General features: G+C 36.0%; 1 protein-coding gene across 1 annotated transcript; it reads right to left on the bottom strand.

The window, feature by feature from the left end:
* Nucleotides 1-170: 170 nt before the first annotated feature.
* Nucleotides 171-9,126, bottom strand: tmod4 (tropomodulin 4 (muscle)). The gene is made up of 10 exons (XM_053493552.1): nucleotides 9,043-9,126; nucleotides 5,170-5,332; nucleotides 4,782-4,938; nucleotides 4,580-4,702; nucleotides 2,533-2,625; nucleotides 2,304-2,434; nucleotides 1,433-1,540; nucleotides 817-960; nucleotides 577-721; nucleotides 171-390 (listed from the first exon to the last, which is right to left on the bottom strand). The coding sequence occupies exons 2-10, from the start codon at nucleotides 5,275-5,277 to the stop codon at nucleotides 368-370; spliced, it is 1,032 nt and encodes a 343-aa protein (XP_053349527.1). The 5' UTR covers nucleotides 5,278-5,332; nucleotides 9,043-9,126; the 3' UTR covers nucleotides 171-367.
* Nucleotides 9,127-22,610: the final 13,484 nt, after the last annotated feature.

Here is a 22,610-nt window from a genome sequence, read left to right as displayed (position 1 = left end):
ATGATCTCAATTTAACAAAACTGAAACCTGATTAGACAATGAAAAACATAATGTTTTATTTAAAATATGTACAGATCTTTTTTGTTAGAAGCACCATATTTCAAAGAAAAAAAAAATCATGGCTCAGGAATTGATCAAGTAGTGTCTTTTTACAAGTTTACAAACTCTCATATATTGGAAGCACATGGTTTTTATTAAGTGAGAACACCTTTGGCTTGATGAAGCCCAGTGTTTACAAACACAAAAGGACTGGTGTTAATGATATCCACAATGAGTTAATAAATGTTTAAAGCATAGCAGGCTAGTATATGTCATCATCCTGAGTCTTCTTAGCAGTGCTCCTAGAGAGGCCATGTTAGCCTTCATCTCATCTTATCCTCTGCTGGCGGACTAAATACGGAAAGAATGAAAAAAATTAATGAATACATCAATGATTTCATTTTAGAAAAAAAGTTATCTTATTCTTGACTTGATACAAATGTATCAATACAACCACAAGCAGAATAATGTAATAATTTCATTTCATGCTCTGCTGTGACCACTGTTGTGCCTCTGTGTGTGTGATTCTGTACTCACAATAGTCATTGTTTCTGGTGATGGCCATAGCTGCTCTGGCACGAGGGCCCTGCTGGGTGAAGTGGTAGCCAATTTTTAGGATGCTTGGGTTACGCTCCAACATAGCGGCAATTTCCATCTCTACTGAATCTCCCAGTTTTTGCCTCTGTATAAGGGCAATCAAAGCAACAATTAAAATCTTCAAAAAGCACACAAAGTATTTTTTCATGCATAAGATATAAGCAGGTTGAGCCTTGTTACCTGGTTGTCAATCTTGATTTCAGCTAGGGTGGTGTTTCCAGACATTGCTTTAATGATAGCCATCATTCCATCAGCAGTGATGAAGTTAGACTCGATGTTTAGGCTTTCCAGTGTAGAGTTCTCTGCTAACATCTCTGCTATGGCCTGGCCAATTGTGACAGAAAGATTAGCTTGAGATAAAACATCCCAAATATTTCATTGATCTTCTCCTTTTGCAAATTAGTTTGATTAGTTAGAATTCCAGCATTTAAAGAGTGGAGAAGGTAAAGCTGTCATTCCAAGTCCACTGTATCACAGGAGCATCTTGGGCATTTTGACATGTGATAAACTGAAATGATTAGGTTTATGTTCATTTTGCTATGGCACATCGGTATCCAGCAATTCAATCAGAGTGTGATACTTATTGTGTGAGGAAAGGTTTTAGAGATTTTTAGGCAGTTTTTGCAATATGTATTTTCGAGAGTAAAGATCAAGTTAAAGTACATTGTAGGGCAGAAAATCCCATTTTTAATATAAACTTCTTATTTCAGTTTTTTATTTGGCTGTTCAAATAAAAAAAATTATTCACAAATGTCCAGTTAACAATTTCATCACAAATGCTACTTGGAATACTCACGTGAGCCACAGGATCATTACTGCGTGTTGCAGCAATGCTTAAGCTCAGTACGTGAGTATTATTCTTCATACTGTGGAAGATATCCTTCAGTGTTGGGATGGGAATGTCCTAGAAAAAAAGCAAGACAAGAAGCAATTAAAACTAGAAAATACAAAAGGTATTAAATTATATTATTTATTATTTATAAATTATTACTAATATTATGTACTGCAAGACCAAAGACCTGCAGATATTGCTTATTTACGTTCCCAAATTGCCCATAGTGTGTGAATGAGTGTATGTGTGCGCCCTGCAAGGGATTGGTACCCTGGCCAGGGTGTACCCCGCCTTGTGCCCTGAGTCTCCTGGCACAGGCCCCCCGTGACCTTGAATACAGGATAAAGCTGTATAGCGGGTGAGTGAGTGTATGAGTATAGTATAAGAAAGCATTTAAAAAAAATACACCAAGGCATAAAATTTAGGAAATGTATTTGTGATATTAAATGTAATTTGTATTTAATATGACAAACATTTGAAATTTTAGATTTGTTTTATTTAAAACTTATTATACTTCATAAAACTTGCTAATCCTTCATTAATGTGCCTTAAATAAAATGTTTTTTTTTTTAATGTAGTACACTGTTATATGCAAAGTCATTTGATGTATTAAGATCAAGTGTTATGCTATGTACATTTAATAGTCTTATACATACAACAGTTAACAACAACAACGACATAGTAGTTTCAATAAATTGAAATGCCCATCTTAGGACTGCTTGAAATATAAGTTAAATAAGTTGAAAACTATTATTAAAAAAAGATTAAAAAATTATTGGTTTATTTGTTCTATACACCAACTTATGGTATCAATTTCCATCATGATGTAAATTACCGGGATGTTGTTGAAGTTGACATCTGTCAGGCTGCTGTCGTTGTTCTGAATTCTGCGCAGTGTGTCTTCAACGTCTGTGTCATTGGGAGGTTCATCAGGGTAGATTTTATACACGTCAGGTTTTACCACACCTGCAGGGGGTTAACGGACAGATCATGGTAAAGAATTAAGAAAAGCAGGGAATAATCACATATAATGCTGCAAAAATTAATGTGATTTAGAGACATACTATTGATGCCTTCTGTGTTGGCAATTCTACCAGTGGCACCAAGAGCATCGTAGTACTGCTTATTGCTCATCAGTGTGTACATTCCCAGGATTGCTGCAAAGATACAAATACGACTATTTAAAACACACAAATGCATTTTTTTTGTTTTTAATTTCATAGACTCTCAGCAACATACTATGATGTTTTTAAGGCAAGCACTGGTAAAGTCAGCATGGGTACTGATAGGAAAATATGTCAGCGATGACTATGTTGCATGTCATCACCAACAGGTGGAAGCATTTTCTAAGAAAACCATGTCCACACTCCACTCTGCAGCTGAGTGATAAATGTGTTTCCAGCTGATGTGCTGCATGATTCTGCATTTCCCACCCTGCTGTGCTTATGATATATTTGTATGCGGAGGGGGGACAATGGTGGTAGATGAAATTTGGAAAGGTTACAGTATGGTTTGTACAGCAACTCTGCACTGAAACTGGGACAGAAAGACCTTTTCAGGCATATTGGAAGACAGAAAGACAGCTGCATATGAGCACATTTCTCTGCCTTGACACTATGTCTTACGCTCACTATATTAATAATCCCATAAACAAAGCACTACTAGTATCAAAGTTGACTGGACTGGTTGTGTTTTCTATCAAACAGCATCCACCAGTATGCTACCCATTGGTAAATGTAAATTTTAATTTAAAAACACAACAGACAATGGAATGGTGAGTTTTAATCCCAATTTGGATGAGCTCCAGATGAATGCCTGAATTACAATAAGCTTCACCCAGAGAACTGCTAAAAACATTATCTAGCACCACAGCACAGGGTTGTACACTTTTCCCCAACTTACCTTAAGTAAATGGTTCAAAGAGAGACAATGTAGAATTAGATTTCCACAACTTTTAAACATTTTTCCATTCCTCAAATATTCCTTTCCCACTGAATTTATGTAAGTTAATATGACCACAGTTCAGTTTAGAGTGAGTATAATGATTTCAGAATGCAGTTTTCTTAATGCTAATTAATGTAGATGTTAGCTTTTTAGTTACTCTACTAAAAGCTTCTTTCTGCTGCTTCAAATAGTAAAAGTCACATGTAAGGATGTTGCTTTCCCATATGGTTGTATGAAGTGGTGGCCAAAAGTTAAGAAAAATTATTTCATTAATTAGTTCTAGCCTATCTGGCATCCACAGTACAACAAACATCTTTTTAACACCATGCCCAACAATATCCAACACGTTTTGAAGAATAACGAACTTCATACACTTCATTGTTGTATAGAAATTTGTTTGCATAAAATAACAACTTATTATTTTCTTAATTATTGTCATTTGTAAAAAAAAAAAAAAAAAAAAAGAGAGAATGCATTAGAACATTAAATTTTACTTTTGTCTAAATACTTTTGGCCACCACTCCCAGTATCTTCAGCCTACGGCTCCCCTACAAACCCAACCCACTTCCACTCCCCCATTCTACATGTGTCAATGCTAACCCGGTGGCCCTTGCCCAGTTTATTTTGGTGATCTGCTGAGATATGGGAATCAGATACTGTGCCCCAAGCTCAATAACATCTGTAAGGCACAAGCCATAAGACTATCAATGGTGTTTTTTTTTTTTTAACTCTGTTATTATTTCTCCCACTTTTTAAGTAATCTTAGGCCATTTAAATTACAGAAATATAGGCATGATAGGTGGTTTAATGTGCCACTTAAATATCTGCCATGTAAGCAGCATTTATTGTAATAAGATAATTTAATATGCTAGTTCTTAGACTGTCGAATTTCATTGCTATAGTCCTTTTAAAAACAATAGCAAATGAGGACATATTTTTCTGGTTGAATACCAGGTGGCTCACTGTGCTTTGTGACTTGCTGTATTTTAAGTAACTGTAGCTAAGACTGTGAATTTCTTCTGCGGGCAGGCACAGTGGATTTTCAATGAAGGTTAAGTAAAGGCCAAGGATGGTCAAGATTAAATATAGGTACAGCCATGGTCAATCTTCCAACAGAATAAAGTGACTTTTGCTAAGACTTGCTAAGACGAATGCGGTTTCACCAACCTGCAAGATCACACATTTCTGCATCTGTGGCATTTTTCAGAGCCTCTTCCAGCTCTGGCTCCAGAGTAATCTGCTCCTCTTCTGGGATCCTTCCTGATCCAGGTTTTGGAGTAAATTTTTTCCCTACAAAGACACTGATATTCAGTTTGAAAAAAAAAAACATTCTGAATTACCCCTTCCCTTTGACTGAGGTAGTTGCTACCTCTCTTCTCCCCAGTGAAGGGCACTAAGTCTTCTCGATCTTCATGCTCCAGAGCCTGTTTCTCTAGGTGACTGAGCAAAGCAGTGCGATCAAATGGACCTGTTGGACTTTTCTTGGTCTGATCACGTTGACGGAGGCCAGCTGGGAGCATTGCATTCTGAAACATACACAAAGACAATCCACAGTATTTGTTGTATCAAATTAAGTATACAATTTAGATTTTCCAAAACTTTATATGCTGACACACCTGAATATTTAATAATTTGTGTTATACAAATTTCTCTTTTTTCTTTTGTAAACTGTGCAGTAATGTAAGCATTTGTGTGGGTTGGAAACACTTAGCTGGGCTAGACGGTGAACGATTATTTTGTTGCTGTATGTTCTTTACCTCTGGGTCCATGTCCTGCAGCTCACATTCGAGCTGCTCCAGCTCCTCTGCACTAAGCCCCTTGAGGATAGCATCCTCATCTATATCCCGGGGGTCCTTCTTTGACATCCTGGCTGCTTGATCTAACTCCTACAGAATAGCCCCAGCCCAAAGACAGAGAGCTCTGGCAAGAGAAAGAAAGGTTGTTCAGTATCCATTTAAAGTGCAAATACATTTATTATACAGACACAAGCATAGTAGCTAACACAACAGATGGCAGGCAGCGCTAAAACCCATCAAAGTGAAGGAATACTTGACTGATGAATGGTCTGTGTCTCTTTAGAATTTTGAGTCATTCATTGTCTGAGCAACCATGTCAATGAGGAGACCACTTTGTTTTTCCAGGATTTACAATGACAGGACAAAAAGCTAGTATGCAGAGAGCAAAGGCAAGAACTGTATTCATGTTTTAAATGCAATAAAACCAATAAATGCAATAAATAAATAATAACTTGGTTTGCATAACTGCATGACTGGCCACATGAACAATATTTTGATTATTTAGAGAATATGCATTATACAAAGTGATAACTTTCCACTGTAGAGAATTTAATTGCTATTTATATAAAGTTTTCAAAGCTTTAAAATACATTTCAAAGCTTTTTGGAAAAAAAATGTAGGCTTTTGATTAAATTAAGGAAAAGGGAGAGGGAGAGAGCACCATGGTTGCACATGGTGGTAGGGTTGCTGGTTGCTGTGTCAGAGCCCCAGCATCCCTGTTTCAAGTTCATGTTACTGTTACTTCATGAGTTACTGTGCATGTTTTCTTTCTTTGAAATCCATGTTTGTGAATTGGCTAGGATTGGCTAACTTTTGTGTGGGTGTGTGCAGGTGGCCATGCATGTGCTTGTGTGTGTTACACATGCACATGATGCCCTATTATGGGCTGGTGACCCATCCAGGGCATTTCCACTTCATATCATGTTTTCTTTAGATCCACCATGACCCTGACCAGATTAAAGCAGTTACTGTATGGAAGTGAGGAAGAGACAAGAAATTTTTTAAGTTGATGTTCTGACATTTCAACAATGACCATTTCAATATTTGGCAATACTGTAAATATTGAATTGAACTGTGAAAGGGGAGAGAAGAGAGAGAGATCTTTGCTATTCTTAGTGCCAGATCGGCAGGCCTGAGTTTTGAGTTACAGTGGTGAAGAGGGGAGAGAGCGATGTTTCCACATTTATCAGCAGCTTACATTCACATCTACGCAGCCCTCAACCCAGTGCTGAGCAGAACTGCAGTACTGATATGAAAACATTATACAAAGCCACAGTTTCACATCACCACACCCAAAAATATACAGCAACATGTGGCACCATGTAAATATATAATGGAGTCTGTTTAAAGGTTTTGCATGGGTGCACCTCTTCCTGAGCCCAGACTCACATTACACACTTTGGCTTTTATGAAAAAATATAATGGTTCTATGTAAGAAAAAGGAAACAAAATATGTCTGCAGTATATGTGACAGTTTATACAACACTTTTTTAGTAAGTCGCCCTATCCAAATTTAATCCTGCAACATCAGAAAATGTGAAAGAGCCATTTAAGCTCTAATAAGATTATTATATTCATTTGTACACATCATTTGATCCATCTTGCAGAGCTATTAAATCGGTCACGTTCAAGTAACATATGTAAGTGCTCTGTCTCTTCAAACATGGCAACTGGTTAACACCGTGGTTCCCTTTCAGCACAATCATTTAATATAACAAGACTGAAAAATTGCTTTGGTGTTTGGAGGAGGGCGTTTTCTGAGATCATTGATGATAAGGTATGTGTATAAAGTTTTTTTTTTTTTTCAGCAGTATAGAACAAATTAAATTTGATATGCCAATATTTGTAATACTGCAAACGCAACTTAGCGAATTGAAGCAACTATAAAAGTACATTTGAATGGTTTTAATGGTTGGATTTTGTAGAGGGAGAAAACATGCAGTTTTACACATTTTGTTCTTTTCTATCTTGCAGAAAACAATGAATTCCAATAATTAACATCTTACACATTTGATCAGTTACTTTTTAGTTAATGAGATACGTGGTTATTACTGTATGTATCAGCGATTTATAGACTTATAGGCGATTTATAGGTTTTTGATTACATCAGTATAAAAATCTGTTATAAGTTATTTGCTGTTATTAACAAACTAACTTTCCTAAACATTTGAAAGCATCTGAAATAGCATAGGGACTAATAGATTTAGAATAGACTTATATTCTATTTTACAATTTAAACATGCTTAGTACCAGTGGTCAGGTGACATATTTATGAGTCCTTTACATTTCCAAAGCAAGATGCCTGTTTCATGCACCTGTCTGTAGAGCTTCTCTTTAGACAATGTAAAAGCATGACAGAACAGCATGTGCCACCTGTTCAGCCAGCTGGTAATGAAGCAATTTAAATGAGATCTTTCCACAAGGAATCTCTGCAATTCAAAGCACCCATAATATATCTCATTCATTCAATGTGTGATGTGATCTGCATCTTGATAACACAAAGGTAAGAAATTCTGAACCCTGTGGTCTTAAACTCAGTGCTGGATTTTACATGAGCCATGGGCCTTAAGACCTCCTGAATGTTAGAGACAGTTATGTTTAGGGGTAATGCATGAGTTTGGGTTTATTAAATTGTCAGGACAAACACTTTACATGCTATAAACATACTATGTTTATGCTATAAACATACAAAGCATTAAATGTCCCAAGAAGAAGTCATTTATAATTACGTTCAATCTATCAATGATAGATAAATATTAGGCTGAATCCCATTATAGGCGTTTATTTAATAACTAAATAAGCAGAGCAACTGTCTTATTAAAAAAAAGCAAACAAGGGCATAATCTTACAGCGTTGAATCTCAGAAACCCAAAACTGCTTGCCTGCTGTTACATGAGTGATGTCAAGATACTGAATAACCAAGTCAAGATGAAGCCAAGAATAAAGTCTAGTCTGAAGGGACTTACAAACAATTTTAAAACAGACAATTGATTAACAGTTCATCTTAAAGGTTTAAGAAAAAAATACTTTTTAAAGTTATGCAATCTTTGAGAGAGTGCGCTTGTACGTGTAAAAGTAATGGGGCTCTGCTGCAGGAGAGCCATCAAAACAGATTTCACATTATTTGTGGGTCAGCTCTTTCACGACTCACCACCCAAGTGTAAAATTCCAAATCAACCCCAGCTTAATTTTAGCTTCATAAGTCAGCTCCTTCCAGTGTAACATTGTAAATCTCACTGCCAACCTTTACTTCAGCCTCTTGCTAATTCCAGTATCCGTAAGGAGAAGTACACTAATTCAAGGCTGACAATAAATATATATATATAAGTTTTGAAATAGCCTAACAAGAAAAAGAAATGAAAGATAAATATGATTTCATGTGGTAAATAAATCCCATTTGCTACAAATCCTTAAAATCAAGTTAATCCAGCTATTTCTTAGCTGACTGAATTGAGGGATGTTATGTGTTATGTTTCCCAATGGCCACAATAAAACTAATCACTCCAATCTTCATTAAGTGCTAGATGCAATAATCATAAAAAGTAATGTATTACACTGCTATAAAAGTTTATTACCATACAAGATAAATAATTAAAAGGGCACATCCAGGGACAGAAATAAATCCTATACAAGTATTACGGTAGGATAGTGTATAATAGTACATTACACAGAATTAATTGATAGAAAGTAGAAGTTATGACTGGTAGTGCAGAAATCCTAGCCAATGGGAAGCATAAATGAGTAAACACTACACTCTAGGCATAAACACACACATATATTATAGAAAGCATAGGCCTCAGTCAGTGCAAAGTGAAAAAGTTGTCTGCTACTTACCTGCAATGAGACTCAGTGCTGGATTCTGCGGAGCACAGGCAGCACTGGAAACCAGAAACCTACAATACATTTCCCCCCTTTTTCCCACCCCCGGTGTTGCCCACCCAACCCCTTTTCTCTGTCTCTGCCTTGTGCCTGATTTCTAGGTAATGCTGAAACAGGCACAGTGGAACACAGATTATTGTATGAGTATTTATATTATTATTATTATTATTATTTGTATAAAGTGTGCTTATATACGTGTGTGTGTGTGTGTGTGTGTGTGTAAGAGAAAAAGAGAGAGAGAGAGAGAGAGAGAGCATGTGTCTACCCATCAACCAAACTTGGGGTGACATTTTAAAACAAGCAATCACACTCTCTAGTGGTGGAACTGTGTAACTCATTCTTTGATCGACAAGACCACTAGTTGAAAGATAGATATGCACAGGGTAGAACAAAAATTGAATGCATAGGCAAACTAGCAAATGCTGTAAAATTCAACAGTAACTTTTTCATGTAAAGAGGAATCATGTTCTATTCGAGTTCTATTCAGTTTAACATTGTTGACCTTAAAGCCTTCTTGGCCCTGAAATAAAAATGAAAAATATAGAATTTCAAAGGAAAAACTTTGAAGTCTTGTCTGTATGTGAACTAATATTGTGTAAATCCCCCTTGTTGCCACGAAAACATTTCTAACCTGTGGAGTCATGAACGTCACATGACCTCTGAAGGTGTGTTGTGGTATCAGGCACTAAGACTGCACTAAGCAACAGATCCTTTCAATCCTATAAGTTGCGAGGTGGGGCCTCCATGTAACTCTTTTGTCCGATTAGATTGAGATCTGGGGAATTTGGAGACCAAATCAACACCCTGTATGTTGTCTGCAACAATGGTTATGTTGGGTGTATGTGGGAAAGTAACATTCACAAAGATGCCAAGACCCAAGGATTCCCAGCAAAATCCTGGTGTCACACACCAGGATTTTGCTGGGAATTTTTTTTCCTGGGTAAGTGACGCACATGTATCTGGATATTCAAATGACACTGATTCAAATGACATTGTCCCATGGTTCAGTACTGATTTCCTCTTGCATATTGTAGTCATGCATGTATGTATGTATGAAGGTACGTAGGTAGGTAGGTAGGTAGGTAGGTAGGTATGTATGCATGCATGCATGCATGTGTGCATGCATGCAGGTAGGTAGGTAGGTAGGTAGCTAAACAGCTGTGTGGCCATAATAAAATTGCTTTTTAATTAGGTTAATCAGAAAAAAGGCTTCAATTTGTTAGGGAGCATAAAGATTGGACTCCATAGCAATGGAAAAAGGTCATGTGGTCTGATGAGTCCAGCCCTATTCCAGAATGATGGGTGCATCAAGGAAAAAAAGAACATGTAGCATGCACCAAGCATAGTGCCTACTGTACAAGCCTCTGGAGGCAGTGTTATGACCTATTGGGATATCAGCTAGTCAGATCTAGGCTCAGCAAGATTATTTGCCAAAAAAATGAAGTCAGTTGATGACCTGAATGTACTGAATGACCAAGGTGTCACATCAGTGATGTGAATAAAGTCAGTGAATTACAGGGGAGCAGTGAACTACTAAATTAAGCTGCATATGCAAATGTAAGAGACTCTCAATCAAATGGTCACTTAATAATTTTTTATTATTTGGTAGCATACAATAATGCTGTGACTTGCACAAGGAAGGTAATATAATTATTTGTCCTTATTCCTAAACATTAATAGAGCAAACATGGAACATAATGATTGCTGCCCCAGTGGACCCCTATCAGCTCTTGTTATCGTTCCCATTTTCTTAATAACAGCTCTGTGGAGCTCAATGGGGAGCTCAACACACTGCCCATTTGAATCAGTAAAATTCCGAGAGGCATGCTACACCACTGGCAGTTAGCTGAGGACTTAACTACCCTACACAGCCAGCCCAAATTTTCCAGGTTGATTAACCTGGACTGCCTGCACCTGTAAGCCTGTTGTTACAGCATTGCAAAGGGCTAACCAGTATAGTATATCAGGTTGTCAGTTCGTAAAATTAAGAAATTGAAAATGCAAATTTCACGCCATTTTACAACACCAAAGAACTATTAAACTTTGCTTTGTAACTTTGTATCCTTGTTGCAGTACTACTTTAAAGTTAATTTAACATAGATAAATAATGTAATGTTAGCTAATATAGGAATAATGGAAGCTGTGGAACTTTAGCACCTGAGAGATTCTTTGTAGCAGAAAGAAAGCAGTCAAAAGCTTAAAATAACCTATAAGCAAAACCTATAATTATTTTAAATTATTTTGGTTGGTTCTTTTAACCCTTGTGTTGTCTTTACATTCTGTATACCCCCATTGTCTTAGAACTCATAAACGTCCTGTCTTCATTAGGCCTTTAGGATAATAAATCTATTTTGCATGAAGAAAAACTTTTTTCGTAGTGTTTCTAGTTCAGAAAGACTTTTTTAATCAGTCTTTTTTTTTTTAAGTACTTGAAAGCAATACTTTTATTTAAAAAATAAAAGTAAAAAGGTGGGTAGTTGAAATTTTTATTATAAACTTTATTGTGCCTTCCTTATAGTAAAGCAACATAAAATGCTTACATAAAATGCTATAATACAGTATTTGATTTTACTTATTGCCGAAACTAAATATATATGCAGCTTGGTTTTGTGTGATATTGTTTGTTGACATGGCGCTGAAATAGTGCATTGTGTTTGTATTAGTAAAAAAAATGTAAACCATAGTAAAACCCTGTTTTATAGCATTTAATAATATACCATTAACATTTAAACACTGGCCATTTAACAAAATAAAGGTTGGATGCTAATTTATGAAAGCAAATTAATGTCAATGTCAAAGTCAAATTTATTTATATAGCACATTAAAACAAAATACAGTAGAACAAAGTGCTGTATGGGAAATATTGTATGCAACAATGTTTGCAATGTTTAAGGAGTACATACATATATAACACTCTACGTCAGACAAAAGAAAAATGCAGATATGTAATTATGGTATATTGTGTGTGTATTTTTTTTAGCTATGTAATTATGCTTATTTTATATGTATCTTTTGTCATAATGTATCCTTTGTCCAGTGGCAATCAGATTGGGATCTGGGGAATTTGGAGACCAAATCAACACCCTGTATGTTGTCTGCACCAATGGTTACGTTGGGTGCCACATGGATTACAAGACCCAAGGATTTCCCAGCAAAACTTGAAAGAGCATCACACATGCCTCCACTGGCTTGTCATAGTGTAGAGTGCATCCCAGTGTCACAATTTTCTTCCTGGGTAAGTGACGCACATGTATCTGGATATCCAAATGACACTGATTTAAATGACATTGTCCCATGGTTCAGTTCTGATTCCCTGCATGTTCCCGTATATTGTATATGTATCTTTTGTAGCTATGTAAATACGCTTATTGTATATGTATATTTTGGTACACTATATATTTTATCCAGTACCAATCAGATTGAAATCTGAGGAATTTGGAGGCCGAATCAACACCTTGTATGTTGTCTGCATCAATGGCTATGTAGGGTGTATGTGGGGAAAGTAACATCCATGCTTAAGAAAAGGTGTCTTTGTGCTTAAGGAAAAATACACAAAATGTTAGACTTACTTGAAAATTACACTGGGTAAGTAAAATTATAAATAGTTTAAAGTTCATAATTATATTCTATGAACTCATATTTTTATTATAAGTAAATTCTTATGTACTTATATTTTAGTCAGTCTATGGTGTTTTTACTGATTGGCAGCACTTTTTTTTTTTTTTTTTTTGCTGTTTTTTTGCTGGTTAGGAAACAGGCTGGTATCTAGCCAGGCTGTTAAGCTGGTTTCTTGTTACATGCTGCAAGCTGTTTTTTTTAGCTACATGCTGTTAAGCATTCAAGTATCCTGCTGGTCTTTTTTCTTTCCTTTTTTCCCAGCATGGTAACACAGAACAGTACGGTACAGTGCGTTGGCAAGAAGAGTAAGAAGTACTAATAAACAAAATTACCTGTTTTTTTTTTCTTTTTTGAGCAATTGTGTTGTGTATTATAGAAACAGAATAAACGTGCATAGTATATATTAGAAGTAATTATCATAATCATTTATGCTTTGACTTTTGTGTTTTTGGTTTTGCAGCATTTTTCGTTTTGTGTGTGCTTTGACTTCTGCATGTGTTTTTGTATTTGCAGCACGCCTCTGTAATGTTTGTGCTTTGACATTTGTATGCACTTTGTCCCTAGGGGCCACTGTAAAACCAAGTCTTGCTTATGGCTCACACACACACACACCTACACACACACACACACACACCTACACACACAAACACACGCACACACACACACACACACTCACATACACAAATGCAGATGCAGATGCAAATAAAATGCTGTTCTGCTTCTTGGTCAGCAGGGGGAGACATATGCTTGGTGCGCAACCACATACTGCAGTACACAACAGTGTTAAATACAGGAAGTGAACAAAAGTAACCCTGTTCCGGGAATAAACTTCCTGCTTTATACGTGGCTCAAAGGCGTATGTAGTTCATCAAAAAACTAAACTCTCAAATGTATTACAACTTCCTTTTTCATTCTTGTGCAGTTTCAAATTCTGTGTATAATAATTTACACCTTAATTCTTATCCTGAATGTCATGTTTTATATAGCAACACCTGAGTGGTGAATTTAGAGAATGTTACCAAGTAGGATTCCTTGGTCACCATTAAAACCTAGAAGAGTCAAATATTTTCCCCATTCATAGCTTAAATTTTTTATATATATATATTTTTTAAACCCTATCAGTTCCTTGGTGCAGCGTCAGACACATAAAGGTACTCTGGACTTTTAAACATGTGGAGTAAGTTGATGAAGTGACCAGTGATGGGGAAATGTTTTTTTTTTTTTAAGTATTTAAAAAAACAAAAAAATTTGGTGCTTTTGATGGACTCAAAAAGAAATTAAATGCTGTCACGTTGTTAAGAGAAATCCCCTTGACATGCCTTTTCTGAAACACCTATTTCGTTCAGGCTGTGGGCATTTTCTATAAATACAGTGCAAATCTGGGGCATTTTATGGTCATGTTATGATCTTTTAAGGCCAACAAGAAGTTGTCCAAGTAGTTGGCTAACTACTACTATTTAACTCAGTTTTCTATTAAGCGGGTAGAACGCAATGAACGTTGCAAATGAAAACTGCATAGACAAAAAATATTCATTCATTAAGCATTTAGCTAGTTTGCCTTATTTACTCTGCTCTTAAAATTATTTAAAAGTGAGCTACTTTATCTCTAAAGGAATTTGAACTCTTATGATGCAGGTATGCGTGGGCGTAAGGTGTGTGGTTATTACACAGATGAATAAAGAGGCCGTTGTGACTCATGTTTCCTTCTAGTTTGTATTTAGAACAATGATGGCTGCCAAGTAACAGAACAATAGATCCAACTAAAAAGTCCGCTTCTAGCTCATCTTATTAATGTCGATAATTGACTTATTTGTATCATGATCTTTGTACACATCTGAAATTCTATTTTGTTTCATGCTGTGCCAGGAGAATTAGCCAAGGTCTTAGTGGCAGAATGAAGGTCTGATGTGGTTAGTTTCAGAGTACTTTGTCCTCAGAGAGGTATTTGATTGCTTATCTCTTTGAAGTCTGCTTCACATTCTTTCTCCCTCCTCCCCTCATTACCAATCTCCCAGGAAAACCTCCAACATGTACAAGACATATAACTTTTCACTTAACTTGAACTAAAATGAAAAATATTTTGTTGAAAAGTTTAAAAAGAAAGAGTTTTTTTTTTTTTTTTTTTTTGCCCTCCGATGGATTGGCACCCTGTCCAGGGTGTACCCTGCCTCGTGCTTTAAGTGTCCTGGAATAGGCTCCAGGTCCCCGCGAACCTGAATACAGGATAAAGCGGTATAGAAGACGAGTGAGTGAGTGAGTGAGTGAGCTGTTTTTTGATTCTGAGAGGCGGCTAAAGCTGTGGGTTTTGAGTAACTATTTAAGCCCCTTACACTGACTGAGCCATTGTTTTGAGGCAGTGTGGGCGATGATCTCACTGGTCGGGTATGTGTTGTTGCTGCTGATGTCAAGACTGCAATCTTCCCACCACCACCCACTTCCTTCCAGCAGCTTAGTCTGGAATCCAGACCACACGCCACAGAGGGACATTGTACATGAGGGAGCATGTCTTTTAGCTTCATATTTTTGATAGCCTTGTTACCAACAGATTAATATTCTATTTGATAAAAATTTATAGAACATTGATATAAAGTTATAACAAACATATATCACATGTGATGATGATATATGGCTGATCACTTCGTATAGTTTATATCAATCAGCCATAACATTAACATATTAGCATTTCTTATCAATTATATACCAGTAAACTGACGACAGGATCATGGGCACTCAGAAATCTTTTATGTTAGTGTAGACCAAATGATGCACATCACGCAAAGCAGGCCACTGACCTGGCCCCCGAATTCCCAAGATCCAAATTTGATCAAGCGCCCATGAGAAGCACAAATCAATATGATGCACAGAGGCCCTACCTTCAGCAACCGAAGGATCTACTGCCAATGTCCTGGTTCCAGACACCCCCATAGGTTTTGTGAAGTCGTGCCCTCAGGGGCCAGAGCTGCCCAGGTTGTATAAGGGGAGCCTACACAATAATTGGCATGTTTTGCATGGTAATCTTATGGCAGATATGTTTATAATACACCAGATATTCTGATTTCCTTCTATCTTCCAAAGCTAACTACCTTCTGGAAGATGAACTGGTGTGAATTTACATGTATGTGATGCTCTGCAATGTAATTGTGTCCACCTCACATACTGTGTTCCTTGGTTAGGCTCTGGATCCAATGTGACCCTGATCAACACATTTGTAACTAAAAATACTGGAATTATTGTGAAGTTAATTTTATACAATCTTTTACAAGCATAGAACAAAATATGTGTTTACCATCTCGTGGAAAAGTTTAGCCCATTGTACTTGTAAATTAGTTAAAGAAAACAGATCTTCTGTATGTAGAAAGCTCTCAAAATGTACTAGTTTCATATATTTTTGTGAAAGGGTCTACTTAAAAAGTCTTTTAGCGACTATAAAAAAAAAATGGTAACAGTAGAACACATTTTATTGAACCTTTCCTAAAAATATAAATCAAGAATTACAGAAAAGTCAGGCTGCATCCTTTGTGAGAAGTGTGATAGGTCACATTCAGAGTTTTCAAGCAAATGTGGTAATCTTAATCATGTGTTTTTTTTCCTTCTTCTTCTTTTTCTTGTTATTTTTATTCTTGGGATTGTAGTGTCTATATATAAAACATACCTGATAGCATAATGGAGGTTGTTTTAGTGCTGTAGAGATGTATTACTTTCAATCATCCGTTGAGCAGTTACCGAACACATATAGCACTAAAATGATCACAGTGTGTTCTTATGATAAATTATGATTCAATATAACACTAGATTTAGATCTTACAAAAGAATAGAAGGACACATTTCTACTGTGTCATGTGATCAGCTGATCTGTTTTGTACACTGCTTTAGACCCAGTGTACATTTATTTAAAGCCAAAGCCTGAAAGTATTTTTTTTTAACTAAAAGACATTCAGATTATTGTTATTAACATGTAGAATACCCTAGGCTTTCATTTGGTTTTGGAAAATAGTTTTGAACAATCTTTGTCATCAGTATCCATGTCAAAATGATTAAATTATTATGTTACGTAAGGCAAGAGTACATGCTAGAACATGCTTGAGTGTTTCCCTCAGAACATTCTGTTCCTGGAGAAACACTGACGCATGCGTCCTTAGAAAGAAAAAAACTTGGGCTGGTTACAAACTGCTGTTTGGATATTCTGCTCTTCTTTGTTATAAATTTGTTTATCTGAAAAAATAATATGTCTTGGAATGTATGGTCAAAGAAAACACTATTATTATTATTGGTATTTCTGGTATTTATATACTAAGACACTCAGAAGACATGAATGGCTCCATTGATTGGTATCTGAAAGTACCAAGCTCTCCTTTGTTATTTCTCAAAACATAGTTTTTTTGCATATAAAAGCAATGGAACATGGAATTTATGGCTAAACAGAACAATAGATCATATTATTTACTATTATTAATGTTTCTAGTATTTATATGCAGAGAAGCTCATGAAGGCTTTTTTCATAAAAAAAAGGAATTTTTTTCATATGGATATGAGACATGTCATATTGTTTAAACTAATACCAGGTCTATCGTGTTGACAGAAAAAAAATATTTATATATTATTTTATATATAAAAAATGCTTATTACTGTAAAACAAAAAAGTTCAACAGCATGTTGTGTATTGCATACTGTGCATTACAGTGTGTAATGCCGAGGACCGTAAAATAAACAGTAGCGGTAGTGTGGTGGGAAAAAAATTATCAAAAAGCTGAGCATTCAATTTGGCATGCAGGTGTTTCATTATCACCTGAGAAATCTCACATACGCATTTGGATGTGTACGACAAGCACAGCTCTTTTACCATCATCTCAGTACACTGTTCTCATAGCATAAACAAGGAATCTTACATGATAACAGAATGTCAGAGGGAATTACTGCAAATCCATTTCTCATGTTTACCATAAGTATTTTCACCCATTGAAGTTTAATTGCAAGCTGTTCAGTCATCTGAATATACTGTAGGTGTGTGCTCCATTTTTATGGGCTGGCAAGCCTAAATTAGTTTAGTGGGTGTGTTGCACAGCAGATACTACTTAAATTTTGTTGTTAAGGTTTGGACTTTATTCTTATGTGCTTTCTCTTCCACAAGTGTGACACAGGGTAGCACCGAGAGTCTAATTATGATATTACTTTACATCATTTATGTCAAAACAGATAATATGCACAAAAGCTTGTAAATCAAATCAAATTAAAATTTTATTTGTCACATACACAGTCATACACAATACGAAATGTAGTGAAATGCTTATACGACTGCCAGTGACCATAAAACCTTATGTTTATGTTTGCATGTTGTTTTGTCACCAGGTCTTATTTAGTGATCTCAGTAATACAAATCACAAATGTTCCACAAACTTATAGTCTAACCATTTACAGTGTTACAGTGTTTTTTTCTTTGCTGTTGTGCATTTTTATAATGACAATTATGTGAAAATGATAGCTAATTATTTTATTCTTACTTCTGTAAATTTGATTAGACAAAAAAAAAGTCCCATTTATTTCACCTACTCTCCACAACACAAAAAAAAGTACCTACAGTATTTTCTAGACACAAAATACCCTGATTAAAAACGAGATAAAGAGTTTCAGTTTGTGTTGTAAGTTAAATTGTCACTAATTCTTACTCAGATATGGTCATAACAGAAACCTGACACTCTTTTTCTGGAAGGTGCGTGGGAAATATGTGAGGTGTATCAGGGTAATGTGACAAACAACACAAGCTCCATCATGTACACTGGTTATGAAGCTGACATCATAATCATTAGGAGCTGAGGCTGTCAACATGAATTCACATCTTAAGTGAGATCAAACATGGTGTGTCACACCAGTGGCCAGACAGTGTTATTTGTCTTTATTTCACATAAAATATAAGTACAAGACAAGAGTATATGGTATTTTAGTCCATCAGAAGTACTCTTTTTCTATTCCGTTGTTTGACGAGCCACTGTATATTTGCTCAACATGCTGAAAGCACACTGATAAAGTGTTGACAGAGTTTACATGAAAGCTGAGCTTTAAAAAGGTCATTATGACCTTTGGCCTGAAACATGACAAGTAAAATTACACCATATCAAAATTAGGGCTTATGTAATGATGACCATTAACTTTAATTATTTCATTTTCTGTATGTATGGACAAAGTCAAAAGATGTATAATTTTCATTACCTTTTGAAACTCCCTTTAATCAACCATAATATTAAAATCATAGACAGGTAAAGTGGTCACCATTGTTTATATGGTTACAATAGCATTTTTAAAGGGGTTGAAAATATGCAGGTGAACACTCAGTTCTTTAAGTTGATGTACTGGGTACAAGACAAATAGCAGGCAGAAGCATCTGAGCAACTCTGACAAGGACCAACCTGCCTTCACAGTGTTGTGTGTAGTCCTGTGTATAGGGCTGCATAGCTGCAGACCAGTCAGTTTGCCCATCCTGATCCCAGTCCATTTACAGAAGTGCCTACTATAAATATGCATCAGAACTGGAACATGAGCAAAGCAATCTTAAAATATTTTAATAAATAAATTTTAATATAATAAATATTTTTTATATACACTTTAATAAATATTCCATATTTAATTAAATATTTTATTACAGCATACATTCACCATGGTATTGTTTCAACAGAGTTATTCAACATCATTACAGAATTAATCATAATAATAATACATTTTATTTATAATGCACTTTATATTTGAAGCAAATCTCAAAGTGCTACAAATTAATTCGACTCGAAATCTCTGATAAAAAGATAAGTTTTAAGACCAGATTTAAAAGCATCAACAGTCTGTGGCCACCTCAGAGAGAGCATTACACAGTCTAGGTGCAGCTGAGAAAAAGGCTCTATCTTCCATAGTATGAAGTTTAGTCTTAGGAGCTTTCAAAAGATGTACTGATGCAGAGCAGAGGTTGCGTGTGGATGTATGTGAGGTAATAAGTTCTTTGAGGTAGGAAGGGGCATCCCTATAAATACACTGGTGGGTAAGAAGGGCAACCTTGTAATCAATTCTAAATGAAACAGGGAGCCAGTGAAGTGATTTAAAAATGGCCGTATAATATAATCATATTTACGCCCTTTCATCAGGATCTGAGCAGCGCTGTTCTGAATATACTGCAGCTTTTAAAGTGTTCTTCCAGTCTTCAAGTCCAGCCTGGAGGAGACAAACGCATGGACCAACTTCTCTGCATAAGCAAAAGTGAGTGCTGGACGCAGTTTTGCAATATTCCTGAGGTGGAAATAAGAGTTTTACACAGATGTTTGAAATGAGCCTCATACATCAAATGAGAGTCCATTTTAATCCGTAGGTTTATAACGGATGTTGACAATGGGATATTCTGACCAGAAAAAGTAATACTGGTGATGTTATATGTCCTAACCTGGTGTGGGGTGCCTACTAAAATAGCTTCAGTCTTAGAGCTGTTCAGCTGCAGGAAATGTTTCTGTCCATGACTTTATCCATGACTTTATCTCCTGACAGATGGTCAACATGGATGATGGCAGAGTAGAGCAGGAGGTTGAATTTATTCTGAGGTAGAGCTAAGAATCATCAGCGTAGCAATAAAATAAAATACCATGCCGGCTGATGATACAGCCCAGGGGAAGCATATACAATATAAACAAAATAGGACAGAGCACAGAGCCCTGAGGAACACCAGAGGTGACATTGTGTGTAGCGGATTAAGCCTCTCCCAGGGCAACATGCTCCATTCTCAGGAAGATAGGATGAGAACCAGTTGTAAACAGAGTCAGAGAGTCCAACAGTGTGACATAATCTGTAAAGAAGAATGTTGTGATCAACAGTATCAGGGCCGAAGACAAGTCCAACAGGATAAGAAGCGATGGAAAACCAGCATCAGCCCACAACCATCCTTTTAAAATTTGGGCCTGATGCATTTTTTCATTGATCTACTGGTATAGGCCATTACAAAAGAAAATGCAATTATGGGATAACCATTATTGGCCATTTAGTGCATTCAGGTAGTCAGCTGACTTTGTTTTATTGCCACGTAATGTTACTAATCCCAGACCTGACCAACTGAAGTAAAATCAGACCTTCTAAAAGATTTTGTTTTAGTCCTGAAACTTGCTGTATAAATATTAATCATTGCAATAATTATCCAATTAAAAGCTTTTAAGTACTTGCTTATTTAAATCTAAACAGTGACTTTTTAGCCAGGCAGTGTAATATATGAGACGTTTTTGTTACTGATGGTGAAAAAGCTAATTGCCATCTGATAACATCTGCCATGTAACTAAAGCTAGATCAAGCACGTGCCTGTGATCAGATTTATCAAAACGAGACCTTGAGGCCTGTGCCAAGAGCCACAAATTTAAAGATATATTATCAGTTAAGGTTTCAGTAAAGGATCCTGCCTACACAAAACTAGCAAACACCATTAACTACACAGAGAAAGCGAAAGAATCCTTGTGTGGGTGTGTTGTTTTGTGTGCATGTAGGTGCAGGCATTAAGTGTGTGTTTGCGCAAAATTTCTAGTCAGACTTTACCGAATGTTGTAGCTGAAAGTGCTTTATATATATATATATATATATATATATATATATATATATATATATATATATATACAGCGTATGTTTATGATCTTCCAAGCACACAAGAGATGATAATATTCTTTAGAATTTAATGCCAGTCATGTGGTTTATTATTTAAAATGTGACAGTCTTCATCATATTAACATATGATAGTGTTCATCCTTCTGGTATTTTTGTTTTGCATTCCTGTTCCACCTTGCAGTCAGTTCAGGGCATGCCTGTTGAACACACCTGGCATGAGCACAGAGACCAAACATTCAAGTTTGCTATCTTTAACTTATTAACCATATCAGCTTCAAGGCTATTTTCAGGGTGATGAATTAGATTATTGTTTTTTCTATTTTATTTCTGCAATGAAACTGGTACCGGTAACTGCATTACCTCTTGTTACATCTTTATTTTTTTCAGTTGTTTTAAACTGTGGGGAAAACCTTACACTACTTTTCATATGTTAGAATATATTTTACTGAAGAAATGTCGGATCTGAGGATTAGTTAATAGAAAACCTTAATATGTATTTTTTAATATTGCAAATAGGTTTTACAAAGGTGCATCAGTTTATGTAAGAGCAAAAGGGGTTATTGAGAACAGTGGACATTTTTACTTTTGCAACTACAAGTTTACTGTACTACTTCCCTTACATACTTTTATGGTTTTGATTTGACTCATTCACATGTAATGACCTGCAATGGCGAATAGAAAAGGAAAGTCATGTTATTAGGTCATGTTATTTTTATTTTACCAGGTTGACACTAGAATATAATATATGTTAAATATCACTCTCACTAACTTATCATCTATACCACAGGGTTGTGGCGGGGCCTGGAGACTATCACAGGTGACAGGGTACCAATCCATTGCAGAGCACACACATACACACTTCAAGCAATTTGGGGATATCAATTAGTCTAACCCACCAAACACAGGGAGAACATGCAAACTACATGCACACCGCAGGAATCGAACCTGGCCAGGAATCAAACCCAGACCCTGGAGGTGCACGGTGACAGTGCTAACAAGCCACAGTGCCACCCTTATGTTAAGTAAATTAGGTATTATTAATTGTAACCTAGAAGCTGTGCACATTTGTGAATCTTTAGAATCTGCTTCTTCTTCTATTTAACTAGGGTTAAATATGAACTAAAATAAAGTAAGTTGTTATGAATAGCTATAAACACATTTTGCTTGGTAAGGCAATCATGTTATAGATAGACTGAGTGGGCTCATTTGCACTACAGAAAATCAATTTGGCTTTAAGTCTCAGCATAGTACTATGTATCTATGCCTTGAAAGAAGCTGTTGAATCCTACAGA

Source organism: Clarias gariepinus, chromosome 4, assembly GCF_024256425.1.
Source record: "Clarias gariepinus isolate MV-2021 ecotype Netherlands chromosome 4, CGAR_prim_01v2, whole genome shotgun sequence".
Classification (NCBI taxonomy): Eukaryota; Metazoa; Chordata; class Actinopteri; order Siluriformes; family Clariidae; genus Clarias; species Clarias gariepinus.
This window is presented reverse-complemented; position numbering and strand designations above follow the sequence as displayed.